Source organism: Panthera leo, chromosome A2 (genome assembly GCF_018350215.1).
Source record: "Panthera leo isolate Ple1 chromosome A2, P.leo_Ple1_pat1.1, whole genome shotgun sequence".
Lineage (NCBI taxonomy): Eukaryota > Metazoa > Chordata > Mammalia > Carnivora > Felidae > Panthera > Panthera leo.
Window position 1 is genome coordinate 160164110 of NC_056680.1, and position 16038 is coordinate 160180147.

Sequence of the window (16038 nt, forward strand, 5' to 3'; positions counted from 1 at the left end):
CGCGTCAAACCCCGGCTGGCCTCTTCGGCCTCTTGTCCAGGCATCCCGTGGGCTGACACTTCGGGGGGATTTAAGAATTTCTTTCTTTCTTTCTTTCTTTCTTTCTTTCTTTCTTTCTTTCTTTCTTTCTTTCTTTCTTTTTTCATGTTTATGAGAGAGAGAGAGAGAGAGAGACAGAGTGTGAGCGGGTGAGGGGCAAAGAGAGAGGGAGACCCAGAATCTGAAGCAGGCTCCGGACTCCGAGCTGTCAGCACAGAGCTCGACGCGGGGCTCGAACCCACAGCCTGTGAGATAGTGACCTGAGAGAAGTTGGACGCTTAACCGACTGAGACACCCAGGCGCCCCGGGATTGAAGAATTTCTAATAAAATGTAAGAATATCTCAGCCTGGCGGCGCTGCGGTGTCCGTTGTAAATGGCGTTGAGTACCTTTAAGTACCTTTAACCTGCTGGATTGTTCTCTGGTGTGTTTCTGGACCAGCCAGATCGCGAGGAACCTGAGCCTCTGCTCCGGCTTTACGACCCTACAGACCTCTGCAGTGACACGGGGGAGCCCCCCTCCTACCTTCTGGAATAGTCCACCACCTGTTCCGCCCCACCCCCCAAGCTCCGCGTGGGCCGCTTCCCATTCCCATTCCCATCCCTTCCCAGCAGCCCCGGCTTGAATTGTCCTCCCTCCCATTCTCTTGCTTTCCGTCCGGCTTTTTTTTTACTTCGCCCGTCGGGTAGGTTTGCTCAGGTTTCTGTTAGCTTTTTATCATGGAAGATAGAACACAGTGTACAGATACAACGTACGCATCTGTCACTCAGCTTCTTTTTCCTGCCGTATTTTGGAGTAAATCCCGGCCATCCTGTCATTTCATGCATGACAGAATGTGTCCCTAACAAATCTGGTATTTTGTTGTTGCTGTTCTTCCGCTCCAGCACCGTGAAACCGCAGTGGCCGTGCCCCCCGCCAGGCAAGTGCCTTCCCGTTCTTGGGGGGGGGGGGTGCCGGCCCTCTCTCCTCTCCTAGACGAACTCTTGTGTAAAAAACCAGTATTCTATATAAAAACATTATCGTTCTGTACGTGCTCCTTCCTCTGTCACCTGTTTCGCTTGCGAGTCTTTCCGAAACTCGTCTGTTGTGTGCCTGTCCGCCGGTTTAGTTTTGGTTTCTCCTGTTAGTGGACGTGTGGGTTGTTTGCAGGTTTGGGTTTTTGTTGTCGCTCATACAAAGCAGTACAGTGAAAGCACGTGTTTGGTGTGCACACACGCGCGCACGCGCACACACACACAGGTTCCTCTGGGTGTAAACCATCCTGCGGTACGTTCGTGTCTCACGTGCCATGTTGCAAATCAGAGCCGGGGGGTTATGCGTACTTTTACCCAAGTGTTAGAAAAGTAATTCCTTGGTTGAGTAATACCCACGATCGTGTAAATTTTGAATCAGATTTAAAATGTTAACTAAACCAGAAAAGCTAAATTCCGTCTCGTTTCTATGTCTTCGGTTTCTTGCGGGAAACCTTTTTCATTCCATGCGACCTCTTCCCCTGGTTTAGGGACAGTCTGCTCCCTTTCGGTCAGGATCATCCCAGACTGGCAGGAGATGCTCCCGAGGGGGTACCCGGCCTTGAGCTCTGGGATTTCCTCACCTGGCTGTGCTCGGTGACCAGGGAAGCTGCATCTCAACCCTTCGTTTCAGCGACTCTGGTTTTAAGCGCGTGCGGAAAAAGTTCAGGACTCTGTGGTCCACCCGCCCTGCATCCCGCCCCCCCCCCTCCCCTTTGGTGGCACACCTGCCCTGCTCCACCATTTTAAGGACAGAATGTCACACGTTGCTTCTGCAAAGTGACCTCCTTCTGACACTTGGTGGCTTTTCAGGTGTGCATACCGTTGACGGCCGGGGCAGTTTCACAAATGTTCTTAAGGTGAACGCGGAGATTTGAGTCACTGGATTTGCATGGTTTTGTGGGGTTTTCTGGGTCGTGTGAATAACGGATCATTTTCATCGATCACCTCAGACCACTTACAGAAAGAACTTGTTTTTTAACGGTGAATTTTATTACATTTTCACTGACTCTAATATAGCCTTTACATTTAGAAGAAACTAACATTTTAAGTCAGTGTTTGTTTGTTTGTTTTAATCTTTCTACATTTTTCAAAAGCCATCCACCTAACTGAAGCACTAGAAATAGTGTTTTTGTTTTGTTTGTTTTTTTTTTTTGGAAAAACCTTGTCGTTTGCACTCCTGTCACAACTCGGATCTGAATGATCTTGCTCTCACATTCTTCAGTATTGGCTGCTGCAACAGTACCTGCTAGAAGCGTTCGGTCTTCAGAAATGGGGGCAAATATCAGGACTTTATTAACAGGCAAAAGCGGTATCTGGCCTTTTGGAGCAGTTGAGGTGAAAGTGAGGCGGGGATAAGGTGGGTTTCTCCCCCGGAGTAGAGATGTAGTTTTGTTCCTTAAGGGTCTTGACAATTTATACTCCTACCTATTGTGCTTGAGGAACTGTCAGGGGACTGATACCTTAGGAGAACACAGAAAAGCTTAATTGCTTAGATGTCTGGTGAAGAAACGCTTGGCCCTGTAGTCCAGTTTGGGGGCCGAGTCTCATAAAGTGGAGGCCACCCTCCGTCCTGCAACTAGACGCTTAAATCGTTAAATCGCCTCTGTGTCTCCCAGTGGCCACGGTGACACGTAGCACCCCCACGGCTGCATTGCACGGCCTCTCTGCCAGAACCGTGCCCCCCTCCCCTCACTTCTGCCCCCACCTCACTTCTCCGTGGAGCTCCCTGGAGTCTGACCCTGTGACGAGGACACCCCTCTGTAGCCTCTGTCCACATCCTTAAACTTCCTCACTCATCTCCGGAGCTGAAGCCTCCTGGAAGCCAAGCTGTGGCTGTTCATGTTCTCCCACATTCCACCAGCCTCCAGGTTGAAGGTGGCTCAGTGCCCCCGACCCCGCCCGGTGTTGACGGCCGTGGTCAGAGACTCACTCTCAGGAGGCCCCGCCCGCTCCGCTCCCAGTAGCGGTCGCCTGTCGCCAAGGACTGGCGAAATTCACCGGGCAGTATGGCGCCTAGCTCGGCCTTCCGCTCCGTTCCTCGGCACCATCATCTCAGGTGACTCACTGCCTATGCGGATGGTGCTCCTGGTGCCTTGACCTTCACTTCCTTGAGCTCCGCCGTGTTCCCGTTGTTCTCAGGCCGGGGCCCTCAGCCTCGGCCTTGTCACCAGACCGCCCCACTTCCAGCGTCGTCGATGCGGCGGGCCGCTGCCAGCTACTAGCGCCAGCCTTCTGTCCTGTCTCGGCCTTTCTCAGACCTCACACCCCTCTTCCCGCTTTCTTCACCCCTTCTTGGCCAAAACGGTCTGCATTTCTGTGTCTTCCAACCCGTTCCAGTTGATTTCTGTCCTGAAGGCTGCAGTGAGACTTTCCTTGCTGAAGCGTCACCAGTGGCTTAAATAGAACTGAAACCAGAAGCTGCATTTCAGATACGATGACGATGAAAATAATAGCCTTTATTCACTGTGTTGCCTCACTTAGTCCTGACCCCTCTGAGATACGTTAAGTGATTTACCCAAGATCATACAAGAAGTAGAGTGCAGAGCCTTTTGTATGACCACGATGAGGCCCTGCCCGCCATGGCCCTTTCTTCCCTTGGCCTCCGGAGTGGGGCTCCTCTCATTGTTTGGGGCTGTAACTTTGCAGGTACAGACCCTGTGGTTCTCCATCATCTAGTCAGTTTCTGAATGTTCTCAGGACTGAGTTTGGGCCCATCTCTTTCTGTAATTTCTCTGATTAACGCTGGTTCTGACTCCAGTAGTGCCTGTCAGAATGATCTCTCCAGAGCCCCGCTCCCAGGATGCTTCTGTGATGCTTCTCAGATCCACCGTGTCCAAAAGTAAACTGTCTCCCACCAATCTGTTCCTCCTCCACTGTGTTCTGACCTGGTAGGTGGATCCATCGTGCATTTATCACATAGATGATACATATAGGCGTTTATCACGCACACAAGTCAGCAGAAGAGAAATCCTTAGAAGGCTGCCTGCTGCAGTATCACTTACAACTGTTAAAAAAAAGTAAACACCTGAAGCTCTTTAGCAGGGGACTAGTTTGATGAACAATAGGATTTTAGCTCACAAAAACGAGATACATTTCATTAAGTGAGATGTATTTCATTATTAAAGAAAAAGTTGCAAAAGTGTGTGGTCAGCTCCGTGAGCCTTAGTTAGAAATGAGTAGGGACCAGTGCAGAGTAATCTTTAAAATAAATAAATAAATAATAAATAAAGCAAGCTGCGTTGTTCCTTAAAACATTAGTTTTCTTGAAGAAACCTGTCCCGAGATCTGTTCAGGAAAAACCACTCTATGGCCAAGTCCGCTCGAATGAGAAGTGCTTTATACTGTCGTTTTGATGGAGATTCACAAGAGGCGTCTGCTGATTAAGGCCTCTTGAGTCTCGTAGCCGACGAACGTGGCAACTTCGCCGCAGTTAGTGTCTCCCGTATCCCTTGATGCTCTATTCAGTTGATATTCCAGTCAGCGTTCAGTGGAAGGCTGTTGTAAGTGCTCATTTAAAAGAGCCCTTTTATTACTACTGAAACTCTGACTTCCTCATAGCAAAGAGGAGGTGTTTTTCAGGATTCCTGGAGGTTGTTCACCTAGCACTCCTCCTCAGCAAAGACATCCTGTGCACCATTAATGTTGAGAAATCGGCTGGTTGGTTGGTTCACAGTGTGAATTGTTAGAAAGTCTGTTTACTGCGGATTCTGTTGACTTTTCTGTCCCTTTGGAACAGCACGGTCTTTGAGGGGAGTCCTTAAATAGACAACCTCCTTTCTCCTGTTAGGCTGTTTATTCTGACTCGTGTCCCATTCCGCCGTCTTGCTTTCCTAGGCGGACACGAAGGAGAAGAGCGCGGTGCGTCTGCATTTGTGGTGATTTGTTCGGCTTCGTGAGGTACAGCTGGGCTGCCGCTGCTTCCTGTCCTTGACCGGTTGCGTTTTGTGCCTCGGTTTCCTCTACAAATCAGCATTTCTCCTGGATGTTCGTGACCGCAGACGTGAACGCTGTAACGTCAGGGGTTTGCGATACCAGAATACTCTTGAAAACTGCCTGGTTTCCTGAATAGATACCTGGTTGAGTTTTGCCATTTGTTTCTCGTATTGATTGGCTTTTTGGTTTTTAGCTAACATATTTTTACCCCTTACTTAAAAATCACTCGAAACTCTTTTTATGAAGTCTGCTCAAGGCCATGGGCAGTTTGGATGGCCTGGTCGTGAGGTGGAGGCTGTCCGTTTGTAAAGTGCTCTGTCTCCGAAGTTGCAATCCTGGCAGATAAGGCCTCGTGGGCGCCTGCGTCGTGGGTTATCACCCCAAGCAGTCTTCCTGTCCGTTTAGTTCACCAGACACTTGGGCGACGCACGCGCAGATTAGCCCCTTGCCCCCTCACCCCCAAGTGGAAAACCGCTTACCAGAGCGCCGTATGTCCGTTTGGACAGCCTGGTGGATACGCGGGTGCCCCACCTGGCTGCCCCTTCGAGAGGGGACTTGACTGCCAGCGTGGGCGGCACGGGCAGCAGACGGCCCCCGCTTTCAGCTCCTCCGGGCCCGCCTCGGCCGCAGAGAGCTGCCCGGCCTGGCCCACTTCGAGCCACTGAGGCCAGTGGCGGCCAGAAGGCCCGGCTCTGCGGCCTTGTGTGTAGCATTGACAGGGCTGGCTGCAGAGCTGAGGGCCGGGGGGGGGGGGTGTTGGGGGGGGGGGGCAGATGCTTCATTCCTAAGAAGGATCTCCCACCCAAACTCTGTCCCCGCCTCTGCCCCAGAGGGGCCACCCGGACACCAGCAGGTGGGCTCTTGCTGTCAGCGCGTGGCCTCACCTCGAAGACATTTTCCTCATGTGCTTACTTGGAACGTTTCCTTGTCGACTGAGTTCTGGATTCCTTTCCTGTCATATTAGTAATAAATGTTGAAGCGTACGGGTGTGAGACTCCCTAGGGGATACTGAGACTACGAGGTAAGGATATCCTCTTTAAACTATTTGCTTAAATAGGTGAGGACGTTGTGAATTTTTGAGAATCTCACATCAGCTATGTATGAACCCTGAATACTCAGTGGGGACGATAGAAAACCAGAGCAGGTAGTTTCAAATAGACTAGTTTGCTTATTTTCCAGCATATTCTGCATATAAACTGAGGTGTGCCGTGGTACAAAGTTACACGTATAGAATTAGACGCAAAGTGTGTGTAGTAGAGTCAACTTGACATTTTATTTTTATTTATTTATTTTTAACTTAATTTATTTTTAAATTTATATCCGAGTTAGCATATAGCACGACGATGATTTCAGGAGTAGATTCCTTAATGCCCCTTACCCATTTAGCCCACCCCCCACCCCACCACCCCTCCAGCAACCCTAAGTTTGTTCTCTGTATTTAAGAGTCTCTTCTGTTTTGTCCCCCTCCCTGTTTTTATATTATTTTTGCTTCCCTTCCCATATGTTCATCTGTTTTGTCTCTTAAAGTCCTCATATGAGTGAAATCATATGATATTTGTCTTTCTCTGACTAGTTTCATTTAGCATAATACCCTCTAGTTCCAAATGGCAGTAATTGCCATTGTAATACTCCATTGTATATATGTATATATACCACATGTTCTTTATCCAGTCATCCGTCAATGGACGTTTGGGCTCTTTCCATCCTTTGGCTATTGTCGATAGTGCTGCTAGAAACGTGGGGGTGTGTGTGTCCCTTTGAAACAGCACACCTGTATCCTGTGGATAAATGCCTAGTCGTGCAATTGCTGGGTCGTAGGGTAGTTCGATTTTTAGTTTTTTGAGGATCCTCCATCCTGTTTTCCAGAGCGGCTGCACCAGTTTGCATTCCCACCCGCAGTGCAGAAGGGTTGCTCTTTCTCCGCATCCTCGCCAGCATCTGTCGTTGCCTGAGTTGTTCACGTTAGCCATTCTGACAGGTGCGAGGTGGTATCTCACCGTGGTTTTGATTTGTCTTTCCCTGATGGTGAGTGATGTCACCCTGACATTTTAACGTGAAAAGGTTGTGTTTGATCTTCTAGAGCGTGAGTGAGTCTTGGTGTAAAGACTTAGAACTGGAATGGGAAGTGTAGGAGAGGAAGAAAGAGCACGTAAAGAACGTGTTTGGGCATATTTGGATGCCGATGCTGAGTTAGGAGAGTGGAGTATTATTATTTTATAATAAAATAAAAGTTTTTTATTTTAACTCCAGTATTAAGATACCACGTTCTGTTAGCTTCAGGCGTACAATACGGTGAGTCAACAAATTCTCTCTTCTCGGTGCTCCTCGTGAGAAGTGTACTCTTTAATCCCCATCGGCTGTTTCATCCGTCCCCCCCACCCACTTCCCCTCTGGTTAGCATCAGTTTGTTCTCTATAGGTAAGTCTGTTTCTTGGTTTGTCTCTCCTTTTTTCTCTGCTCATTTGTTTGGTTTCTTAAATTCCACTTACGAGTGATACCATATGGTATTTATCTTTCTCTGGCTTATTTTGCTTAGCATTATACTCTGGCTCCATCCATGTTGTTGCAAATGACAAGATTTCATTCTTCTTTTATGGCTGAATAATACTCCATTGTATATATGCACCGCATCTTCTTTATCCGTTAATCAGTTGATGGACACTTGGGCCACTTCCATAATTTTACTGTTGTAAATGCTGCAATAACATAGGAGTGCATGTATCCCTTTGAATTAGTATTTTTGTCTTTTGTGGGTACTTAGTACGATTACCAGATCATAGGGTGTTTGTGTTTTCAGGAACCTCCATACTGTTTTCCACAGCGGCTGCACCAGTTTACATTCCCACAAGCAGTGCAAGAAGGTCCCTTTTTCTCCGCATCCTGGCCGACACTTGTTTCTTCTGTTTTTGATTTTAGCCATTCTGATCGGTGTGAGGTGATATATCTCATTGTAGTTTGATTTGTATTTCCCTGATGATGAGTGATGTTGAACATCTTTCCGTGCGTCTGTTGGCCAACTAGGCGTCTTTTTTGGAGAAATGTCTTTTCGTCTTCTGCACATTTTTCAATTGGTTTATTTGGGGTCTTTTTGGTGTTGAGTTGTATCAGTTCTTTATATATTTTGGGTACTAACCCTTTATCACATATGTCATTTGCAAATATCTTCTTCCATTCAGTAGGTTGCCTTGCAGTTTTGTTGTTTTCTTTGCGAGTGGAAGGTTTTATTTTTATGTAGTCCCAGTAGTTTATTTTTGCTTTTATTGCCCTTGCCTCAGGAGACATATCTAGAAAAACGTTGCTGTAGCTGATGTCGGAGAAGTAGTAATACTGTCGGTGCTCTTGTCTAGGATTTTGTGGTTTCAGGTCTCACATTTAGGTCTTTAATCCATTTGAGTCTATTTTTGTGTATGGTGTGAGAAATTGGCCTGGTTTCCTTCTTTTGCACGTAGCTGTCCAGTTTTCCCAGCACCGTTTATTAAAGAGATGGTCTTTTTCCTCTTGCATATTCTTGCCTCCTTTGTTGAAGATTAATTGACCATATGATTGTGGGTTTATTTCTGGGTTTTCTCTTCTGTCCCACTGATCTATGTGTCTGTTTTTGTGCCAGTATTGTACTGTCTCGATCACTATAACTTTGTAATATAACATGTAGTCTGGAATTGTGATGCCTCCAGTTTTGTATTTCTTTGTCAAGACTGCTTTGGCTATCTGGGGTCTTTTGTGGTTCCATACAAATTTTAGGATTGTTTGTCCTAGTTCTGTGAAAAATGTGTAGGTATTGATAGGGATTGCATTAAATCTGTAGATTGTTGGGGTGGTGTAGACGTTTTAACAATATTTGTTCTTCCAGTTCATGAGCATGGAATGTCTTGCCATTTGTGTTGTCTTCAATCTCTTTCATCAGTGTTTTATAGTTTTCAGAGTACAGGCCTTTCACCTCTTTGGTTAAGTTTATTGCTAGGTATTTTATTATTTTTGGTGCAGTTGTAAATGGAATTATTCCCTTAATTTCTCTTTCTGCTGCTTCATTATTAGTGCATAGACATGCAACAGGTTTCTGTACCTTGATTTTGCCGAGTTCACTGAATTCCTTTATCAGGTCTAGTAGTTTTTTGGTGGAGTCTTTAGGGTTTTCTTTAGATAGTGTCATGTCGTCTGCAAATAGAGTTTTAGTTCTTCCTTGTTGCTTTGGATGCTTTTTATTTATTTTTCTGGTCTGATAACTGTGGCTAGGACTTGCAGGACTATGTTGAATGAAAGTGGTGAGAGTGGACATCCTTGTCTTGTTCCTGACCTTGGGGGAAAGGCTCTCAGTTTCTCCCCATTGAGTATGATGTTGGCCGTGGGTTTTCATAAATGGCCTTTATTATGTTGAGGTGTGTTTCCTCCAAACCTACTTTGTTGAGGGTTTTTATCATGAATGGATGTTTATCATGAATGGATGTACTTTGTCAAATGCTTTTTCTGCATCTACTGAAATGATCATATGGTTTCGTATCCTTTTTCATTGTTGTGATGTATCATATTGATTGGTTTGTGACTATTGAAATTGGTTCCCTATTTGTTGACACCCTAAAAATGAAAGAACCTAAAATTCACACCAGGGTATTGAGGAATACTGGCTTTGCAGAATCCAGATGTCAGGCTTGTGGTTCTGACACTTTCTAGCGTAACATTGGTTAGGTTTGATTGCTTCCATAAAAGGGAGGGCCAGAACTAACTATCTTTAAAGTTAACCTCCAATCTTACTGTAATTGGTTTTTATGAGCAAATATTTTTGGTACACAAATGCGTAGTACATAAATTTTCCACTTTACAAGTGTGTCACATACCAAAAGTTAATGGGTTAGCTTCTTAGGTGCTTTATTCCACAGTAGTAGAGTTGTGTCTGTTTTGATTTACTATTAATAAGAGTACATAAGACAGTGCCTACAATAGTGCCTGGCACATGGTAGTTTCGTACTAAATATTTGTTCGGTAAGATATTACTGATCACTGAACTCCTGGGCGTCTTACAAGTCTGTTTAAACACTGTATTAAAATATGTATACGTTTGTAGTGACCAGAATAACAACATTACTAAATGAATCAGTAAGAAAAATTTCAGCCTAGGGGCGCCTGGGTGGCTCAGTCGGTTAAGCGACCGACTTCGGCTCAGGTCACGATCTCGCGGTCCGTGAGTTCGAGCCCCGCGTCGGGCTCTGGGCTGATGGCTCAGAGGCTGGAGCCTGCTTCCGATTCTGTGTCTCCTGCTCTCTCTGACCCTCCCCCGTTCATGCTCTGTCTCTCTCTGTCTCAAAAATAAATAAACGTTAAAAAAAAAATTTAAAAAAAAAAAAGAAAAAAATTTCAGCCTAAAATCTAGTGTTTGAAGGAAAAAGTGAAGAAACCAGATAGAATTTAATGGAGATTCTAAGTGAGGGTTTGAGGGTAAGTTCAGATGCTTTATAATGGTGATACTTCATTATTTCTAAATCCTTTAAAAACATACAGCTTTTCAGTTCCCCAATTTGTTATTTTATTTATTCGTATACAACATTGATCTGTGTGCCGGGCTCCGAAATAGGTTCTCAGCAAAAGAGATGGTCTCTGTGCCATGAATCCTTCTCTGCAGAGAAGGGAGAGACACAGGCCTGGGATTACCAGGAATGAGAGTTCAGAAGGGAAAGTCCCATGAGGCGGGCGCGCCTCACTGGTCTGGGACTTCTAGTGAGTGTCACCTGGCTGGACGTGGGCGGGGTGAGCACAGGAGCTTTCCGGGCACAAGCAGCCTGGGGAGCGGCGGCGGTGATGATGACGACGACGACAGTGACCGCTGGGGAAGGAAACGGAGGTAGTAGTGAGTGGATGTGGCGTGACCTCGAAGGTTAAAATCAGTAGCACTCAGATGTGAAAGAACAGGAACGAGGCATTCGAATTTTCCCAGGTTTCTGGCACTCACTGAGATGGGCGGCACCGGTGAACGGGGGATCTGGGGGCAGCTCCTGCGTTCAGCTGTACGCCTGCTGGGTGTGCGAGGTCTAGGAGGGGTTGTGAACTGGGCACTGAGATGTGTAGGTGGGCCTGGACCTAAGCAGTCTGGGTTGGAGATACACTTCGTGAGTCACTGGCAGGTGGGGGTTTGAAGGAAGGAGGTTGGGACACGTCCCCGTAGTAACCCGTTGAACTTGAAGGTACTTTTATGCGGCCCAGTGGAAGTGATACGTGAGGAAAAGGTGAAAATGGAAAGAGTGGAACATTTTTCCCGGTTGCTGCTAGGAATTAAACGGGAAGAAAGAGGAGTAAAAGAGCATCTAGATGGGTCTGAGAAGGCTTATCTAAGTTAGAATCAACTGAAGTGTGTGTGTGAGTCCGGGGAGTCGAAGTGATGATTTCCCCCGGGTGGAACACAAGGAGTGCGGGTTTAAATAGGTCGCGCCACCAGGCGGTACTACGGGTCCAAACACACTGTCAAGTGGAGTGTTGGTGGGTATGATCCTCCCGAGGGAGATGGAAGGAAAGGCAGATGGAACATAGATTCCGGGAGCATTTGCGAAGTGGCTGCTGGGTGGTTGGTTTCCCTAAAACTTGAGGGAATTCTTCTGTCAGATATGTTTATGTTCTACATTTGAGCATACTTCTTTGAGCATATGCTGTAGAATACTTGCAGGATCAAGAGTGGTAGTGTGGCTTCATAAAATAGTAGGTCCCAAAGCTTAGATTGTAATTAGTAGAGGGGTGCCTGGGTGCGTCAGTTGGTTAAGCGTCTGACTCTTGATCTCGGCTCAGGTCTTGATCTCAGGGTCGTGAGTTCAAGCCCCGCGTTGGGCTCCACACTGGGCGTGAAGCCTCCGTAAAAGCTAAATAAATATTAGAGATGATTTGGTTTTCAGACTTGATCCACAAGTATGAACTACATTCTCCTCAAATGTGCCTTAGGCTACAGAGAGCGCTAATGCCATGGAAGACGGAGAATGTACCGAATTACTTGCTGAACTCAAATTTGCACTGGCAAGCTTTGACAACCCATTCTTACTGCTCCAGACATCATTTACCTCCAACATTTATTGTATGGAGCCATTCAAATAATTCAGTGTTTCTTAATTTGACAACAGAAGTACTTGTTTAAAAACCTCCACATTTCAGTGTGATGTACGTAGGTGATCCTTAAGGTGTGACTGTAGTATTACGTATTGAGAAGTACTGAGTTACTAGGCTATGGAATACCTCCGGCCCTTTATCTATGGATCTGAAATCCTGAAGCATTAAATTCTATTTTGCAGGAGTCTTATACACTTGGAAATAATAGCCAGTATTAATTGTGAAGCGTTGACTATGTGTTAAATATCGATAAGGTAGTAAATAACAGAGGCATTATCTTATTTAGACTTCACAGTAACACTCTGAGAAAAATGATCTGCCCCCCCCCCCCCCCCCCCCACTTTTGAGGATTAAGAAATCGAGGCTGAGAAGTGAAGTACCTTGCCGAAGACCTCATACCTAGTAGGTGTGGAGCCGAGCTTCAGACCCCGGCCACTGAATTTAGGGGACATTTTAAATTTTGATGATTCCTGCCAAATTCCCTTCTAAAAGGGGGAGTGACCGTTTCCCTGCACCTTCAACCTCCTCAACATCTGCATTCCTGCAAAGTGCTAAGTGAAAAACTGTTAGAATTCACAGGTAACTAGTGCGGTTGGTTTTTCTTACTTTTTAGGTATTTGTGTTTCGCTTTCTGGGAGTTAGCTTTGCATTTTTTCCTTTGAGTTTATCTTTCTAGTTGTTATGTAGGCCAAGTGGTTAAGTTTAAGTTTTGATACCTTCAGGGGGCAAAAAAGAGCCGACAGTGTTAGCTGTGCTTCTGCAGTTTCACCCGGCTTTTCTTGTGAACACTTTTCTTGTGAGTTCATAGGATTCCAACCTAAATCCCTGATAAGTAAGCTTATCTCTGTACGTAGACCATCTAACATGAGTTTGTTTCCACAGAGAAAGAGAAATATTCTCTAGATTAGAGTGGTGCCCACTAATGCCCACAGACTGAATATTTCTGTGCGCGTGGCAGGCACCCCATTACCCACCCCAGGATGTCGAGAAAGAATTAATTGGCTTTATTTCTTCCTCAGGTTTGCCTGCAATGAGATTTCATTCTCTACATATAAAGGACATCCTTTCTGAGCTGCTGTGAATAAATTTGGAATGATACTGTATATTTTCATCTGATGGAGAATTAGCTGTACCTTGAGTTTGGATTGCTGCACTGGACGACCTAAGAATATCGCTCACGATGTCATCAAACAGGAGTCAGAATCCCCATGGACTGAAGCAGATTGGCCTTGACCAGATCTGGGACGACCTCCGCGCTGGAATCCAGCAAGTATATACCAGACAAAGTATGGCGAAATCCAGATACATGGAGCTCTACACGTATCCTACTGCTTGAGCTGAGATTAATTTGCTTAGAAGTTCAGTTATTCACTAGTATGATCTGTGAATGGTTAGAAATTTTACATCGTGTTTTCTCTTTTCATTTTCACCCTGTGATATACTCAGAGTCCTTTTTTACCTTTAAAAATGAACTCACACTCTTTAAGTTTTTTGACCAGGGATAAAATTGGCTAGTTGGTTAGTCCAAAGCAGTGCTGTGCAGTGTAGTCATTACTGACTACGTGTGGCTGTTTACATTGGCAGTCACTAAAATGAACAGTTCCTGAGTCACAGTATCTGTACTTCAGGTGCTTGATAGATGGCACACTACTTCCGTCGCTGTGGAAAGTTCCATCGGACCGCGCCAGTGAAAGCAGGAGAGCGCTGGTTTCTGTGTTGTCTGCGGTCGCCTTTGTGCTTCAGGGCCTGAGCAGGGTGCTTGCATCAGAAATGGTCTGGTCCTCCGTGGCTCAGGACGTGGTTCAAGGTCCGCACTGGCCTCTGCGCTGACAGTGCGGGGCCTGCTTCGGATCCTGTTTTCCTCTCTCTGCCCCACGCTCACTCTCTAAAAAAATAAATAAACGTTAAAAGAAAAAATAAAAGCAGTCTGGCCCACAAAGCCAGAAATATCTGCTGTCTCGCCCTTTATGGGAACAGTTTGCTGACCCTTATCTAAAGGGTTACCACATAGAGCAAAAAGCTTGACAGTCATGACCTTGTTTTACAAATACGGTATTAAAGTATTTCATTCGCTCATTATGTGGTCCATGGTGTGTGCAAGGGACTGTCTGCCTGCCACAAAGGTCATGAGGGTGTAAAAGACATAGCTCCTGTTCTCTAGTATGTACTTGACGATACACTTTTTAACTTGTAAGTTTCTTGATTCCATTCAAATATAAGAAATTGAAATTTAAGCTAACTCACTAGACAGCAGATTGCTACTGCTTTGCTGGTTCTAGTAGTTTAAAGTTGCTAGTTCAGTGGAGATTTAATCTTAGATTTTTAGTATCCATAGTTGTCAAACTTGGCTGTGTGATATTCCAGTGTACCCTCAGCTATGCTAACATTTTAGGATCGTCCCCCCAAATAGACGTGAAGCTGCATATCTAACTCAAAATTAACTTAAAAGTTATTATAGTTGTGTACATATTCCTACGTGCATGTACATTTACGTTGTTAAAAAACCAACTTAATTGAGATATAACTCCCATACTGTAAAATTCACCCTTTTTTAAGTGGTTTTTAGTATATTCCCAGGGCCGTGCAGCCACCAACATGGTCTCGTTTTAGGACATTTCCATCACTGCCAAGAGAAGATCCGTACCCATGAGCAGTCACTGTCGTTCTCGCTCCCCTCGGTCCCCGGCAACCACTAATCAACTTTCTGTCTGTGCATTTGCCTGTTCTGGACATTTTAGAAACGTGGAATCACACAATGTTTAGCTTTTTGAGACCGGCTTTTTTCACTTAGCACGGTGTTTGTGGCTTCAGCCTTGTGTCACGTGTCTGCACATCCTCCTCCTCACGGCTGGATCGTAGGGACACATACCGCGTTTTGTTCATCCGTTTGTCAGTGATGGGCCGCCTGGGTTGATTCCACCCTTTGGCTCTTACTGAACTATGTTGTTGTGAATATTGTTATCTTGGGTGGATAGCTGGGAGTGGATTGCTGGGTCACAGGACATAGAGAAAGCCTTTAAGGAGGATAGGATCTTTGACAGAAGAGAGGCGGTTCCTCCCCTCGAGGGTTGTGGCTTACCTAGGTGTATGACCTTTATGATCTTTTTTGTTTTTGTTTAATCCTGTAAGTGATGCAGCTGAAGGTGGTGATTTCAGTGGCGAGACAAGGCACTTGGCTGGGTTTCTGTGTGCAGAAAGCCCAGGGAGCCCCGGTGTGGAGACCAAAGACGTCTAATTGCTGATTTGTCTCTGGGGAATTTCTTAACATGTGATTTTTGGCTAAATCAGATTGGTCCTCTGTCCAGGACCATGCCATGCTCTCAGAACTCTGAGAATGTAGAGACAGCAGTTACTGGCTTCTTTTATTCTGTAAATAATTAGAATGTGTGGTTCTGCAGTTTTTAAATTTTTTCGGAAATGCTGCCCTTCAATTGAGTATTCTTTTCCTTCCAGTTGCGTTTGACAACATAACAGCTTTATACATTTATTACGAGTGGAGAGGCCGACTGAGTCTAAAATATCTTACTTTAATTCTTCAGGTATTTATGAAATAACGGCTACAGCTGGAGTCTTATGTGTCAGGCCTTGGGCCGGGAAGCATCTTCGTCTTCCTCAAGGCTTGCATTGCCCCCGAGGGCTGGTGGGAGTGACCCTCCTCTGTTGGTGTCGGAAACCACTTCCCCAAAGGCTCATGTAACTTGCTTGATACGGCAGCCAAGTAAATGATGGCGGTACTAAAATGCGCAGTAGCCTGACCCTAGAAACCTGCCTTTATCCGCTAACTACCTTTGGATTCTGTATCTGAGTGAATCCTGTTGCTCAAAGTATTTGCAGTATTGGTGGTGTTATTGTCACAACTAGAACTTTGGGGCGTCGCGCACGCTTTTCTGGAGCATGTGGTCACTTGCGTTGAGGGTCCCCTGAGACCCGGTGCTGTTGGAGACACCACGGCAGCCCTAGCCCCGCCTCCGTTT

The 16038-nt window shown here is 45.8% G+C and overlaps 1 protein-coding gene across 7 annotated transcripts in view; it reads left to right on the forward strand.

Moving 5' to 3' along the window:
* The window catches only part of CUL1 (cullin 1), a 105073-nt gene that overhangs the window by 23399 nt on the left and 65636 nt on the right, over window positions 1–16038 (forward strand). For all 7 annotated transcript variants that reach the window (XM_042926958.1, XM_042926963.1, XM_042926961.1 and 4 more), the window contains one exon: window positions 13084–13384. In XM_042926958.1, coding sequence (XP_042782892.1) covers window positions 13245–13384 — 140 coding nt within the window. In that variant the 5' untranslated portion in view covers window positions 13084–13244. The remainder of the gene's footprint in view (window positions 1–13083; window positions 13385–16038) is intronic.